Here is a 17,186-nt window from a genome sequence, read left to right on the forward strand (position 1 = left end):
TACAGTCCTGTCGGCAGCAGCAGCAGGAGGAGTAGAAGCGTGAACTTGATCGATGGCATTTGGCTTCCAGTGGGCTCTCCAGATTTGACCGTTCAGTCTTAAAGGGCTTGACCCCAAGGGAGCTCACTGAAGTGGGGATTGGAGAGGGGGACTACAAGCAATATAGTTTCAAGCACCTGCAGTCATAGTTACCGCTGTCATGCATACAGACACATTGCTCCCGTTTGGTCCATTGAACAAACTCGAGAGAGCCTCTCATACACCCCGCTGTCCCTTTCTTTGTCCTTTCACTATCTCCGCCTCCTTGCTGCAGGTGAGTGGCACTGCTTGTAGATAAAAACCTCTCTATCCAAGCTCTCATCCGTCATAGGAGGCCATTTGAACCTTATCAAATCTATCTACTCCTCCTCCCACTGCTCTCGTCTTGTGCCAGTCTAATCGTGCTTCATATCTACAGGCTTAGTGGAGTTTGGGAGGGGTGAGACATTAGTTTCTGGGTGGAGAAGAGCAGTAAAGGGCATCAAACAAAATAATGGTGACATGAAACAGCAGCGGATTCAGGGAAAATTAAATGACGCTCAAAATATATCTGCTTGAACAAATGTTACCATCTTGGTTGTAATACGAAGGAAAAGTTTGGTACTGATTTTGTTTTATACAGCACAACATAACTGTAGTTACTTTTCAGGAAAGGTCCAGCTTTGTCTTATATATGTGATTCTATTAAATCTTAGTGGCATGCAAGACTCAACTAGTTAAGCTTTATTTGCACCCAATGATATACGCAGAAATAAAAAAAGTTATTTGGATTTTAATAAGGCTTTATGGAGCTTTATTTTGCTAGTTTTGATACCAGTCTCCAGTATCAATTAGTATCTGGTATATAGATTTTTTTTTTTTCTGCCTACCCTATTACAAGTAAAACAATCACAAAAGTTACAGTATACCATTGCAGGATTGCCCTAGGGTCCACACTGGCTGATTTGGAAAACTAAATGTTTGTAAATGAAGATTTTGTACAAAAGTGCTATAAAATTTCCTGGAAACTGGAACTGCATTAACTTCCCTATCCCTGAAAAATATAAACTGCAAGTTTAATACCATACTGTTGAATATTCTTGACAAAAAAAATTACATCTCCGTGGTGACAAGCATGTGGCAGGCCCATCATAAAAAACGTTCAAGCTCACTGTTGTTTTTAATGAAATTGGGATAAATGCATTACCATAAACATTGAGTTATACTGTAATAGAGAATGAGTGAATAGATGAATAGATTTCACATACAGCATAGTGAAATCTATTCAGACCATTTTACACCTGTTTTTATACATGTAACAGAACTGTGCTTTTCAAGCCTAATATGGTGAATTCCTACACCCAAAACAATTACTGTATTTTTGAAGCACATTGCGAAACAACGTAAGCATAATCTTTGGTCAGCTGTTGAAAAATAAAAACATCCCAATAGAGTGATAGGTTGAACATCCTCACCAGAAAAATAATTATCAAGCTACATCAAGAAAAGGGTTAAAATACTTTCTTGTGCTATCTTACCTGTATCTAATCAAATGCACATCTTCATTTTCTCAAGCTTTTGATAGTTTTGAAAATGGCTTGAGTTTAATGTAAGACAGTGGAGTGAAGGAGGCCATTGCAATGTAACCAGATGATTAAAAGTCTCTTTGAAGTCTGGCCTCCAGGAAGTACCAGCAGAAATAATTCATTCCTGGTGGTTCTCATGTCTGTTTTTTCTGTGTCTTTGTTGCAGTTGAATTTCTGACTCTGGACTTGGGCTCTCTGCAGTCAGTCCGCCATTTTGTTCATAGCTTCAAGAACAGACACCTACCACTAAACATCCTTGTCAACAATGGTAAGAACATGACTCAGTATATACAGTAGTAGCACTAGTAGTATACAGTAGTATATTTAAAAATAAAAATAAAAAATTTATAAGTGGAATTTGTGACTCTGTGTTTATGTAAATGAAACCATAGTAATTCAGGTGACAGAATAGTTGCACTTTAAATTGCCAAGACTGATAACAACTTAAAGGTCCTGATTTAGGCTCCGATTTGCTTCTCCCAGACTTTGGGGAGGTGTGACTCAACTTTGGATTGACTTTGGACACCATACACTTGGGCTTCTCAAATGTGTGGTGTCAGTGCGACTCTGAGCTGCTCGTCAGGGGCAGACGGAGTGACGGACACAGAGGCGCAAGATACAAACACGGGAAATAGCAAAAATGACAATGATTACTTTATTACTTTATTACTCACTGTAGCCATGAAATTAAGCTGTTGTGTTCATCCATATCCTTATATCCAAAAGGTTTGTATTTTTACCGCAAATCCGGCACCCAGCCCAACAAAACATCACAATTAATCCAGTTTGAAGTGTTCTTTATAAAGTAAAAAGTGTGAAAAAGGTGAGCATAGTTCCTCATTTGTATAATCATGAATTCACACTGTGAGGGTCAGTGGCTGAAGCTGCTGCAGATTACCAATAAAAAAAGAGTACTTCCTGTGTATCTATCTGGTATTTTTTGGCAGTTTTCTATCTGTGTCAAACATTCTCTAAGCTACATTTTAAGAAGTAATCTATAAGTGCAATGCTCTGATCGCTTTGAACAGATGAGAGTCTCAGAGTGAGTCACTTTACTGTAGACAGGAAATGGCTGATGCGAGTGCGCTAGCTTTCACAACCGTTAGATGTGGTGTGCGGTCTCTTGGCTGCTGTCTGTTGGAGGATCGTAAGTTTTAAAATCTCATACAATTACGATTATATCTGTGGTCTGCACTCTTTTTGTCATTAAAGTTTGTATTAATTTTCATTATAAGAACAAAAGACATACAAAATACAAAAAAAAAAACAAAAAACAAAATATATGACAGCTGATCACATCAATCAGTCTATTCCTTCTGTACAGCAGAGCTATTACTCCCCACAAATGACAAAAAGCGACTCCATATCCTGTTCGTTTTGTCCAGGGTGTTGTTCACTTTTGAGATCAGTCTTTCAAATGCAGCAGTCTCTGTCATCAGCCCAAACCAGTCCTCAATCCGTGGCCCGTGGGGGCTTTTCCAGACCCCCAGAATTAGCCTGGCAGCCACAATAAAACCACCCATCGCCAACCCGTACATGTCCATTGTGAATCCAGGGGGCAAGAGAGACTTATCTCCCAAAAGACACATCTGTGGTGATGCTGGGATAGGTAGGCCAATCCACTTTTCCAGATTTTCAATAACATCAGTCCAGAATGGAGACACCACAGGACATTCCCAGAAGGCATGAAGATATGTACCACTTTTGGTTTTACATTTCCAGCAGTTATTGTTCTGCAACAGGCCCATTTTGTGTAGCTTTGATGGAGTAAAATAAAATCGATGAATAATTTTAAAATGAATAAGCTTACTTCTAGCATCTCTTGTAGCCCAGCCTACATTTGAAACCACCCCATCCCACACATCCTGACTGATCTTAATATTTAGATCTTTCTGCCAACTTAATCTCAAGCCTTCACATATTGCACCCTGGTTATTTAAAAGCATCTTATAATACAATGATGCAGTTTGCATATTCACTGGCAAATTCAGCCTGGCCTGTAGAGCATTCTCGTTCTGCAGGTGGTTCAAATTTAAAACGGAATTCACACTGCTTCTGATTTGTAAATATTTCTAGAAATCCCCTTTGTCTATCAACTTAAATGTATCTTTCAACATATCAAATGACAAGAAATTGTCATCCCTGTATACATGCTCTATCTTTTGAACTCCTTGTATCAACCATTTTTGCCACAAAAAGGGAGACTTGCCAATGCGTATTGCTGGGTTATTCCAAACCGAGGAGTAGCACTGTTTATATGCAGAAATTCCCAGTCTTTGATGCGCCCTGGTCCACGCCCATTGAGACTTTTCTCACTTTCACTTTTAGAATTCTGTGAAAGAAGTTGGATGATATTAAATGGAGCCACCAATGACCTTTCAACTCCAACCCACCCCTTATCCGTTACCTGATTCTTCCAATGTTTGGATAATTTGTTCATTTCAAAAGCAATATTATATAATTCCAAATCTGGGAGTGCCAGCCCTTAGTCTGCACTCTTGTCTCAGGTTTAAAAATTGTTTAACTCAAAAATCCTGTAGTGTCTTGCGGGCTTTACTTGACCTGGACAAGGACCTTCACCTGCATGTCTCCATGAAAATGTTGGTCCTTTGGCAAGATCGTAGCCACAGTATGGCATAAAACTTATCTCCATGGAAAATTTTCTGAAGGATAGGTTTAACTTTTTATTTTGATGTAAATACTTGCAACACTTTATAATAATTACACTTTCAATTACTTAAATAAGGCATGAACAAAGACCTAATTAGTAATAAACAAATTAAGAATGATTCAGACTTAGAAACCACTTACCGTAAATTTCGGACTACAGAGCGCACCTGATTAAAAGCCGCACCAGCTAAATTTGAAGAGAAAATCAATTTTGTACATATATAAGCCGCACCTGAATAAAAGCCGCAGGTTTTCATATTGTAACATGAGATATTTACACAGAAAGACGGTGCACCGACACGCTTTTTTTTTAACTGTGCCTGAAAATTGGAACCAACACGACATCAACACGGGATGAACACATCTGCAGGTTTAGAAAATAAAACTGCACCAAAACGGAAAATCTGCTTTTATTTCCTCTGAAAACTTTTGTCGTCTTTTACATTGACCAAGTTGGATTCATTGATGTCGAGCTTACGTGCAGTGGCTCTATTTCAGGGGTCGGCAACCCGCGGCTCCGGAGCCGTATGCGCCTCTTTCAGCCTTATACTGCGGCTCTGCGTGGCTGAAGTGTATTTTATTTGTGTTAGCTCTTTTTTGTTGTAGTTTAAATTGGAAGATTATTATGATCTTGAAATAAAATTATATTTTCTTATTTTTCGTTGCTCAAAATAAGCGTCACACTCGCGGAACAATGTTCAAAACAAACACCGCTCACGTCTCACAGACACAGACACAGACACAGACACAGCTCACAGTCCTGCGTAAAGAGCCCTGATTTTCAGACGCTGTGCGCACAGGGGTCAGGAGCAACTTTCGCCCGTCCCTAATGACACACTAATAAGCTCGTCCGTAGATGTATCATGAAAATCCTGCTGGAAATCGCCACAGAAATCTATTTGATGTAGTAGCAAGTATATTATCTGCTCTTGTCTCCGTGGTGACGTATCACGTATAACACATCAGACACGACGCACAAAAGTAGAGCCACAAGCGAGTGAAAATGAGCCAAAACAAAAGTCTTTGGAGAGCTTTTAACAAAGGGGAAAAGGACAACTGAGGAGCCAGAAGAGGAGACTACACCTCCAAGAAAAAGAAAGATAAATTTAACAGACAATGCCTACTTAAAATCTGGGTTTGTCGCTGCAGGTGACTCACGCGCACAGTCCGCTCTACGTAACATACGGGAAAAGCAAATAAGGCAATGAAACCTTCAAAACTGCTTTGGCACATGGAGAATAAGCACCTGGGATTAAACGATACGCCTTTAGAGTTTTTGAAAGAAACTGCGGAGCAGAGTAGACATAATCACATAATCAGCGCAGGGCTCCCTCTGATGCAGCGGTTTGGTGAGTTGTATTTTTTTAATGCACTTAAGTTGTTTTTGCCATATTTATCTGCCACGTGTAGAAGGCTTGTCCGTGAAAATAAAACCCAGGGGCCGTTATCCAGTAAAAAATCCATAAATAAGCCGCACTGCTGTACAAGCCGCAGGGTTCAAAGCGTGGAAAAAAAGTAGCGGCTTATAATCCGAAATTTACGGTAATCACCCTAACTCCTAACCATAACACTTTAATTAAGTACCGTAGTTACTCAATCAGTCTTAATACATATTAGTTCATTATGAAATAAGTCTTTGATCATGCTTTATTAAGGTTAATTAAAATGTAGTGGTACCCAGATACCTTTGTTTCTGTATCAATATTGTAAAAATAATGTTGGTTGAATTTACTGATTTATTTAGCATTGATGTTATTATAATGGTTCTTATGTGCACTGTGTTTCGTCTGTGTTTTAGCGGGTATAATGCTGGTTCCCGAGGGTCGTACTGAAGATGGATTTGAGCTGCATTTTGGAGTGAATTACTTGGGCCACTTCTTGTTAACGTGGCTTCTCTTGGATAACCTAAAGCAGTCTGGGACGTCTGATTGTTTCTCACGAGTGGTTAATGTCTCCTCTTCAGCCCATCGCATTGGAGAAGTCCAACTCAATGACCTCAATAGCAGGTATGTTACATTCACAGATGCATTCAGCCATTGTGTATTCAGCATGCTGTATTAATAGTTTGGAGGAGCTATTTTCATTCCAATTTATGTTTATGTAAAATCAGCAATAAAGAATCACAAGCTTTGTCGATGATAATAATTACTGATGGCTGTGGCACGAAGGGTATTTGATGTAAAACTGGTACTATGCAAATCTCTATCAGTAAAGCATGGTGTTTGGGTAGAGACCAGACAATGGAGAAAGAAAGTTAACAATTCTTTGTGTTAAATGTCATGCATCCGAAATCTGTCTTGTTTATGTTCAAGAAATGTATAATGAAAACAATAGTGATTCATTTTGTCCTTTATAAAAAAAAGAGCCAGAACCAAAATTATATGCTGTGGTGAATCAGAAAAAAAATTTAAGTGAATAAATCATTTGTTAATTACTTGAATTATCTCAACATTCACATGACTCATTTTTGGACCAGCCCCCACCAGTTGAGAAGCACTGCTTTTTAGTTAGCAAATTGCCCTGTAATTTAACCTTTTACACTTCCTCTCTCGGTCCAAGTGGCTCATTTAGTGCTGGCGTTAGTGGCCTTCAGGTGGCTCATTCTTCAGTCCAATTTAGTGAAATTCAATTCAAATAATTTAGTTAATCCTCAAATGAGAGATTCAATGAGGGTCCTCCTGTGTCCACATTACTGTCCAAAAATAATTACAGGCCCTGGTTACATCTGTGAAATGGTCAGTATCTAATTTTATTTAACTTGCAGTGTAAACTATCTATCAACACTCAAAACTGAGTATAAAACAGCTTTAAAGAGGGGCATGTCAGCATATGGTGATATATTAACTGGCTTTAAAGATCTAATTAACCTGTGTATTTAATATTTTTTATAAAGATGGGTTGCCTCAAAGTAGTTTCTTTTCTAGTGGGAAGTTCCTAACAAACTTGAACATGGACTTTGCTTAGATTGTTCCACTGGCATTAAACACATCTAGTATTTATTTCTAAAATACCTTGAAAAACATGCATTGTTACTGTGAGCAGGGTCCCATCTCCCTAAATCTTACCTGGTGCTGTCATATGCTTGGCTCCATGGGGATAAGCTTAATACTATACTTAATAAGAAAATCCAGACAAGCAATAACATTTCCATGGTGACAAACATGTTACATATAGGTATAAGCATTGTGCCTATACAATTGAATTGAGAGTTCATATTTTCTACACACCACTCTAACTCATTGCCTCATGTCTCCACAGCGAGTATTATTCAGCCCACGCTGCGTACTGCAGCAGTAAACTGGCCCTGCTGGTGTTCAGTCTACAGCTGCAGAGAGTGCTCCGAGCTGGAGGGTCCCCTGTGAGCTCGTGTGCTGTGGACCCCGGGATGGTGCACACGGCCCTGTACCAGCACATGTGGGCACCTCTGCGTCTGGCACAAGGCACCATCGCACAGCTGCTTTTCTGGGTATGACACACTCCACTGGCACTCACATAGAGACTGGGACCACTTCAAAGTTTTGATCAGATTGCATCAAAAAGGTGGATTTCTGACTCATGTACTGCCCAAGTTTGAAAAAAGTTTTGTTGCAAAAGTATTTTCATTTACATATCAAAATAGCTATTCTGTCTTTTGTAACTTTATACAGTATAAATACAACCATAACTGAACTAGTACTAAAAGTTGTATCGAAACTAGATACTCATTTGAGCAGTTATATTGATAGGCCCTAACCCTAAGGACAAAGTTGGACCTTTCCTAAAATGTTTTAATTGTCTTTATCAATACCAGAACTACATGGCTTGGTAATAAACTACTATTATTTTGTATTTAAAACTGGAAATAATTTTTTTGTTTTTTTATTATCTAATTATTATTATTGTGATATCATAATTTGTATCAAAAATTAACAATTTTTCCAAAATTAAGTTGGAAATTTTAGTATCATGATAACACTAACTTAAAGATTTACAATTAGTAGTTTTCAACTAATTTGATTAATTTGCAACATTTGCTATGATGTTTAAATGCTCTTTTCAGCATAGTAATGTGTGTATTCATTTTTGGGTTCTCATGATTTATTTGGAAAGTTTTGAAAATACCGCATTGTTTATAGATATTTTACCTTTGCAGAACAGTTTTTTTAAAACTGGTCTGCAAAGGTTTGTTCACTGCAAGCTGTTGATTATTCAATTATGGAGAACTTCTTGCATAGCTGAAGGCTGTTGCCGTTGGCACTGGTTAATGTCCTTGGGAGTTAACGCACTGCGACATGTGTGCGTGCCCTGGACTAAAACTGCATTTGTCACATCCACTTACCTCCAAGCGCAACCTTCTGGCTTGTGTTTTTCCTCACATATACAAATGCATTAGGTACACCAGATATGCCTGTAGTAATTACGCAAAGCCTGGTATAGTCTCAATTGTTCTTGCACCTTGTATGTGAATCAAAAGCATAATTCAGTAAAACAGCGGTCGCAGTCACCATTATCAAAATGGGAAAAGAATTGTGCCATGTTGGATAAGGGCTTCCTGGAAGAATGTGCTGTTTTAAATGAGATTATGCCACAAAAGAAATCAGATGAATATCCAAGAAAGTACACTAAAGGACAATTTGATTTACTGCTTATGTAAGAAATCAGATTACCAGCTTGGTGTAAACATACAGTTTAAGCCATTGAATACCCAGCATCATTTTCATGTCTAGTAATACAATTTTTTTTTGTTTGTATTTAGGATTTTTCAAAACTGTGAGTCTTACTTGCTGATTATGTTAATTAGCCTACAACAATGTGTTAGAAAATATAAGGTTTACAAAATAGCTAAATATTGATACGCTCTATAATATGCCCTAGCCAGATACTAAGATTACGTGCATATAGCTTTAAGATAATCCTAATCATCATTAAATAACAGTACAATACCTCTTTTTAAAGTATAGTGTAACTAATATAGTAACATATTATATAATATATATATATATATATATATATATATATATATATATATATATATATATATATATATATATATATATATATATATATATATATATATAATTTACTATTCAATTTTGAATGTGGCTAAACTTGGACTCAAACCAAAAATAACAATTTGAATGGCCACAATGAACAAATGTAAAGACTGCAGCTATTTGGAAAACATAATTTCCTCTCCAAACAATAAAATATATATAATATTTCCCCCCTCCAAATTGTTCAACAGTTAAATTATAGTAAACAGACATAAGAGTGTACCATACAAGCTCATATGACTCAGCAACATGTGGAACAGAATGAAACTGTTGTCATGGAAACCAGTTTTCTTTTCTCAAGTACATAAAGTGTTCAAGGTGTTTTTTTCACTATCCCACCAGTGAAAGAAGCCCAGACACACTGTTATGTTGTGCTCAGAATTGCTTGAGCTCCTTTGAAAGTTTTTTATATCATAACAATTCAAATTCACCAAAATGTATTTTGACATTACACTGATAAGCAGCCTACTTTTCCCTCTAAACACTTAGGTTTTGCTTCCAGGATGTGATATACCCTCTGCTCCAAAACCCCCCAGCTGGTCTCAAGGCTGACACCGAGCTCATTGTTAAAACGCATCAATGCTAACAGAGAAGCGCACACACAAACACTCACAATCGCACACATACACGCACATTTACCCTTACCCCAGCGCCAACTGATCCTAACATCCTCAGACGTCCATCCTCCTCTGGCATTCACACAGCACACTTAGATACAGCCTTTGTTTGGAAGAGGAAACTTGTTGTTGTACTTGTCAACCTGTCAACACTCCAATTCTTTTTGATGTCTACAGATCCAAGAGGGTTATAAAAAATAAATAAATGAACTAGATATCTGCTGAGGAAATGCTGTTCAGTCCTGGAAACTGAGAATGAAACACTGACCATTTGTTCATCAGTTTTACACATTTAGCGTTATGTTGCTAATTTGTCGCTAATTTGTCTGTGTCATTGTTAAAATATGAAGGAACAGAACAATGTGACAGCTCAGTTTAATCAGTTTAATGAAATGGATCAAGACCAGCAAAGAAAATGCTAAGATTTTCTCATTTAAAATTATTCTACCCTTGTAAAAGTCAAAAGTTGTCTTATCAAATTACTTGTGGAAGGAAACATACATCTAAATCATACTTAAAGCAGACCTATTACTCAAAATAGACATTTTCAGAGCTTTAACCATGTTATAGTTCTCCCTCTCAAAGTTGTACGTGGAGTGATCAGTGCATGTTTGAGCAATCTTTAATCACTTATTTTCAAGATGTCATGTTGATGATCAACTTTTCACCACCACAGTAAACATCCACTGCTCTGTACTTATTTCATTCTCCAATTTTATTTTCTTCTTTCAGTGATACATGTAGGATTCGGCAGCGTTGCATAGTCATTTTGGTACAAATTTTTAAAAATGCACTACTTGCTAGGGTGGTGTGCAGCTATCTATCAGCGGTGCTGACAACCGCATGTGTTTTTGTTGTGATGATATTTACGGTGACTTCAGCTCCCATTGGGCACCACACGGAAGTTAGTGGACTTGTTTCTTTTATTAAATCCTTTTAGATGAATATTTAAAATGTGCAAATTGTAACACAATGATTCACAGGTGTCATCGATACAGCAGACACAAGCACAATATGTCTACTTTAAGACTGATTCCTGAACTTGAAAATGCTGAATGCCTTTCCTCACTCTTGAACCCCATTTCACACATTTCACTGACTGTTCTAATACAGTGCAATTACAGTGACAAAAATGAAAAATACGTGCATCAGTGGGTCAAGTAAGTGATCTACTAGCATGACACCAATAAGGTATTTAAAAGCAGATGTGATTGACTTGCCAATGTAACCAAAAGATGTACAACAGTTAGGAAGAGATCTAAGACAAAGACAGAAAAACCCTTTACTTTAGCATGGAAAGCCAGTCATTATACTTTTATATACTGTCTTTAATAACACCAACCATTGTGTCTTCTTGCTTTTCCCAGACTCCTAAACAGGGTGCTGCCACGGTCTTGTACACCGCTCTATCACCAGCGCTGGAGCGGGGGCGTGCGGAAGACTACTGGGTCAATGGACGCAGGCAGATGACATCACCCGTGACCTTTCATCCCCAACTGCAGCTAAGCTTATGGGAAACCACCATGCAATTGCTAGGTCTGCAGTAGCACCGGCCTAACCGAAGTGGGCAACCCTTATAGACTCCACTCTAAGATGAAAGCATCAAAGAAAAATAAAGACTTTTGACCCAGAACAACCAGCCACTTTCACCCTCTAGCCCCTTCATCTTTTGTTACTCATAGCTCATGCTGACATACTGTATATTGCCATCTGAAATCCAAAAATGTGATGGCTATAGGCAATGCATAAGACTATTTGTTGCAGACTCGCCAAAGAAGGGCTAAGGGTGATTGAAGACAGCTCTGTTTTCCACTGTGAGCACTAAATATCAAGTAGGCACTCAAGGTCTATATCACCGTCAGTAGTTATAGCTGCCATACATACTTAGGACCAACATTCATTTGTAGAAGTCTAACCAGATAAATGATTTTACTGCTGAAAAAGCTGCACTCACTCTGCCTTAAAATCAATACTAAGGATTTTAGGTTTTATTTTAGAGGTGCAATCAGAAATCTAGATTAGGTAAAGCTGCATTTTGAAAACAGGGGACATTAGGCATCCAGTTATTTTTGTCCACGTATGAATTTAATGAGTTCTATCGAAGCCTCAATCTCAGTACTTTGACATATCTCTCAGTTTATAATCATTTAGCCTAGAGCACTCTATCATTACTTAAAACAATGGGATTTGGAGTCTAGTTTTGAACAAAGAATGGTTTAATTTTACTTAAACATCAAAACAAAAAAAAACTCTTAAAAATAATAATAAAAAGAAGAGAAACTAAAAAGAAAAAAAAGGTCCTATCTTTCAATTGGATGGGGGTTTGTCTTCTTTCCAATAAGCTATAAACCCATTTTTATTATGTCAGTTATATAGAATGATTCCCAATTGTCCATGGCCCATATTTAAACTTTGAAATGTTCAAAAGAAAAAACTCAATTTATTTAAGATTGGATAAGAACGCCTCAATTTGTGCTCACCAGTGCCATGACAAAAAGAACTCTTTGCGGTCAACAGGGGTTTTGAAGAGTATTCCCATGGCAGATTAGCCTTAATAATTCCCCATATTAAGATATACGCCATTGATCTGGTGATTAACGTGTTAAAATATTTGCACACACATTTGTTAGTTTTTTCACTCGTAAAAACAAAAGAATGCACTGTAAAAACCCCACTTCAATTCACGCCATATTACGCTCGATGGAAATCATTTTGTGATGTTTGATCTACAGATATCTCAAGAAGACCATTACACAGTGATAGTGAGCACAAAAACAAGCATTTCTAGGGGCAAAATACGCTGTTTTCTTTCTGATTGGCCGCTTATTATTATCGCCACTTCCTCGTTTGGCGCAGCTCCCAGTGCATTGTGGGATTGAGATTTCCCCAGTGGTGAGAATCTAACTCCATCTGCTGAGCTGACACACAGTACATCCAGGCGAAAGGCTTATCTAAACACGCACAGAGCAAACAAAGGCTTGTGTTCTTCTCATGCAGGGCTCTCACAGACTATAGCCTGCCATCATAAAATACATCTCCACTGTGAGTTACCATTCGGCTGTGACGATGATGCAGGAGTTTTATCTTGAAGCATTAGCTCAAAATCCTCTCCCCTTCATAAGTAATGCGCTGCTTTTAAAACTGCCACTCAGCATCTAAACCTGCCATACATGAAGCAATAGTATCACTGTGCTCAGAGCAAGGTGTTGTGGGTAGGCAGTAAACTAAGTGTACAATTCAAAATGATACCAGCCACAAGCTATTCATTCATTAGTGTGCCATATATGAAAGCCAGTATTTCACAAATGATGGGTTGGGACCAAAAGAGGGTGTTTGTAAAGGTCAAAATGGTTTTAATATTCAGCTTAAATGAATACTAAATTTGGGTCATACATTATATTAAACTATTCCAAATACAAGTGTCATGACAGACCTGAAGCCATTTAGAAAAAAAATGAGGTCACAATATAATGATCATTTGGCCCGAAGGGTGTAGCTGCTATGGAAATGATGTAGGGTTGTGGAGTGAATGAAATGGACTTGGAAATTGTGAATTGAATCTGATCCATAATTCAAATTCGGTTCCACATTGGACTAGCTTATATAATGCATTGGAAATCATTACAACAATCATAACAGCAGTTCAAGAACCATATAGTCCAAATATGTATGTTAAAAATGATAATGTTCTGATCAGTTTTGTTATTCAGTTTGCACACTAAAAACTCAACAAAATATACAAAGGTATGATTTTTAAATGCTGCAAATGTAGAGGTAGTAATCTAAAACCTAGATGTTATATTGATTAGGAAACCAGCACTTGTCGAAAACAGCTGTCTGGTCAGGAATAAACTGCTACAGAGCATAAAAAATCTAACTTTCACATCATTGTTTTTGAAAATATGCTGGTGTGTGTGGTCTGAATACCAGCCTCTCAGTCAAATCCTTTGTGTTTTGAGCTGTTTTGGATAATGTTAATTGCTCTTTTTCTCTGCATGGCTCCCCCTATAAACAACATCAAGAACTGAACAACCCAGTCCTCATCTGGATTGCAACTACATCAAATCAACACCAGCTAAAAACACTGAATAAGAAAACATTATACTGGACAAAACAAGTGAGGAATTTTCCAAGAAATCAATGGTTTTCTGATCAGATTTGGGACAATGCAGTGAACTTCTTGAACTTGAATCTCAATTATAAAAAGAGCCAAAACTGCTCTTGTAATTGTCTGTAGTAATGTTTGTGTGTGAATTTTCATGTCATTTCAAGTCACCGCTAATGTTAAGCAGTGGCATATGTACTGTATGTAGAATGGAGAAGCTCTAAATAGCCATTTTTCTGACAGACTTGGGACGACGTTTATATTAAATGTCAAAGCCTCAAGTTGTGCAAATCCAAACTATATGAGTGTATAGGAAGAGAAAGACCATATATAAAAATGCATACGGGATTGACGTCAGATGCCCTGAAAACCCACTGTAAACATTTGGGCCATCTGGGCTCCTTGTAGATTCCTGAAAATGTGGAAGATGTTTTATTTTTATGATTATTGTTGTCAAAATTCAACACATGTTATTATTGCTTTTGCTGTGCCTAAAGAAAATCTCCCTCCTTAATGTGTACCGGTGAATTTTTCCATGTAGATAAAAGCTTGTAGACAACTGTGATAGTGTCTTGTCCTGTGCATTGCTGTTAGTTTTTCCTCTTCTTCTCGGCGGTGCGGAGTGTGTGTGGCGGGGGAGAGAGTGTTTGACTAGATAAGGGACGCCATGTTTTTTGTCAATGGTTGTGACATTCCAGCAGCAGACACCTTTTTCTAAGTATCCAAAGCCTCTCAATAAACATATCATTGTGCCACTTGGTTTGTGTTTTCCTTATGTGTGTGCAAGCGAAAGGGAGAGAGAAGAGAGACACTGTCAATGTAATGAGATGATATGAGACACAAACCCTAAAGCAGGGACTGAACTTTAGACACACACACACAGACGTTTGATTTCCATGCTTCTTAGGGACATTACATTGACTTGCATTCATTTGCTGGAGACTGATCCTAACCTTAATCACAGTCACTACTTGCCTAACCTTAGCGTAAACTCTGCCTTAACCCATTTTAATACATATCTGAACTTTAAATTGTGTTCTTGATCCAATAATAAAGGATTTACATTATGGGGACCTGATTTTTTTGTCCCCCACAATGTCATAAATACTCGCACGCACACGCAATAGGGCTGGAATAATTTCATTTAAACGTTCAATTTGTACGATAGCTTTGTTATCAGTGAAATTAATTTGAGTAGTTTAGCAAAAATGGGGCATCATGCTTGATTATGTTTTATTTCCTCAAATAGACGTTACAAAAATTGGTGTTACTGGTCTTCTATCATACCTCATTATAACTTATTGGGGGACAGTGGAGGTCCCATTATTACAAAATGGTAAGAGAATGCCGTTAGCCATTTCGTTTATTCAGTTAGGATTTTTACTAAATTAGATTTCATTTTTATCAACCAGTTTTGTTTAGTTTTTTTCAATTTTAGACCAAACCAGTAGATCCAGGGAAGCATTCAGACAAAGAATGTATATATGTGTGTATAAATATAACACTGAACAAGGACAATATGGGGCCAAACCTAGTCCAGAATACCCCAGGATCATTCCGGGACCAAACTAGGGCAAGGTGTGTGAATGCAGTCTGTGTATATAAAATTATGCCACATGCCTTGTCTTATATAACTCTCACTAGTACCACGGTATAGCTATAGTACCACTGCACCAACCTGTTACACATTCAAAACTATATTTCTGTCCATCAAAACTTTACATCGAGTCAAAGTTGAACAAGCCGTGAATCGTGATAGTTCATATTAATATTTGGGTAGACTTTATTATTCAAAAGAAACCTACATTTGCTCCTGTCGTCACTCACACTTTAAACCTGACACAGTTGACACAGTTCCAAGAAGAATCCAGCTTCCTGTCTACTCTGTGACAATAGACAAAAGGCGGTCTACTGCGGACTTGAAAGAATAAGCCCTTGAAACCTGATTTGACTCCACATATCTGAATTGAATGCTACAATTTGACCTGGTTCATCAAGGTATATTTGAATGACAATAGTGTAGACAGCTACATGACGCTTCTTGTTAGCAAAATCTATCGCTCCATTGATGCTTTTTATAGCCTGCTCCATGCAATACAATGGAGCTTGTCACCTATGCTTTCTTATGTAAAGTAAGAAGCAACAGAACAAAATGATCTTCCCTGCCCTTAGCAATTGATGACTTATATTTGGCACCGATTATAGTTTATTACAAGAACTACAATCCCCAAAGTATTCTAAACGGGTTTAATAGATCCTCATTCACCCATTTAGTGACAGCTCTGCCTCCATAAATTCCTCGTGGGAGATGTAATGAAGTCTTTGCATGCACGCTCATAAAATAGGAAGTGCCTAATAAGCATCCATTTGTGCAATTAGCTCCAAGTGACTAAGAGGAGATTATTGTTTGGAGCAAAAGTTAGAGGTCCAGGATCACAAGCTTACAGTTTTGGTGTTCATTGTTGAGAAGTATGTTGCACTTAGATTGTTTGGGATGACATTATATATGGGATGTTTGAATTGGATGGTATGCGATCTAAGCTATTGACTGATTTATATTAAAGGTCCTATATTACACACAATTGCCTCTTATGAGCTTTAAGCAATGTCATAATGCTGTTCCCTCTTGAAAAACCTTTACAATTAGTCTGTGTATATCTCCAAAGCTCAAAATGCTCTATTCCACCTTGTGATGTCATGTAGTGGTAGTTTTCAAGTTAACAGCTACCTGTTACCTTTAGTCCAGTAGAGATTAGCAGTTCCAGGGCTGAAATTATAGAAAATCATTCCAGTGAAGAAGTAGGGAGGTTAAAAGCACAGTGGAGCAATTTCTGTATCACCACATGACATCACAAGGTGGAAAAGAGTATATATATATATATATATATATATATATATATATATATATATATATATATATATATATATATATATATATATATATATATATATATATATATATATATATATATATATATATATATATATATATATATATATATATATATATATATTTTTTTTTTTTTTTTTTTTTTTTTTTTTTTTTTTTTTTTTTTTTTTCTCAGAAAGTGCAAGTAGATAAGGGCAATAGGGGCAGTCCAACAAATGCATGTCTGAAAATGGGACTGTCTGAAGCCTAGATGTACAAATCACTTTA

The 17,186-nt window shown here is 37.3% G+C and overlaps 1 protein-coding gene across 1 annotated transcript in view; it reads left to right on the forward strand.

Moving 5' to 3' along the window:
- The window catches only part of LOC117389857 (dehydrogenase/reductase SDR family member on chromosome X-like), a 36,434-nt gene extending 21,651 nt beyond the window's left edge, over positions 1-14,783 (forward strand). Inside the window, exons 4-7 of the mRNA XM_033987584.2 lie at positions 1,771-1,872; positions 6,073-6,280; positions 7,533-7,740; positions 11,292-14,783. Coding sequence (XP_033843475.1) covers positions 1,771-1,872; positions 6,073-6,280; positions 7,533-7,740; positions 11,292-11,471 — 698 coding nt within the window. The 3' untranslated portion in view covers positions 11,472-14,783. The remainder of the gene's footprint in view (positions 1-1,770; positions 1,873-6,072; positions 6,281-7,532; positions 7,741-11,291) is intronic.
- The last annotated feature ends 2,403 nt before the right edge of the window (positions 14,784-17,186 follow it).

Source organism: Periophthalmus magnuspinnatus, chromosome 21, assembly GCF_009829125.3.
Source record: "Periophthalmus magnuspinnatus isolate fPerMag1 chromosome 21, fPerMag1.2.pri, whole genome shotgun sequence".
NCBI classification, from domain to species: Eukaryota; Metazoa; Chordata; class Actinopteri; order Gobiiformes; family Gobiidae; genus Periophthalmus; species Periophthalmus magnuspinnatus.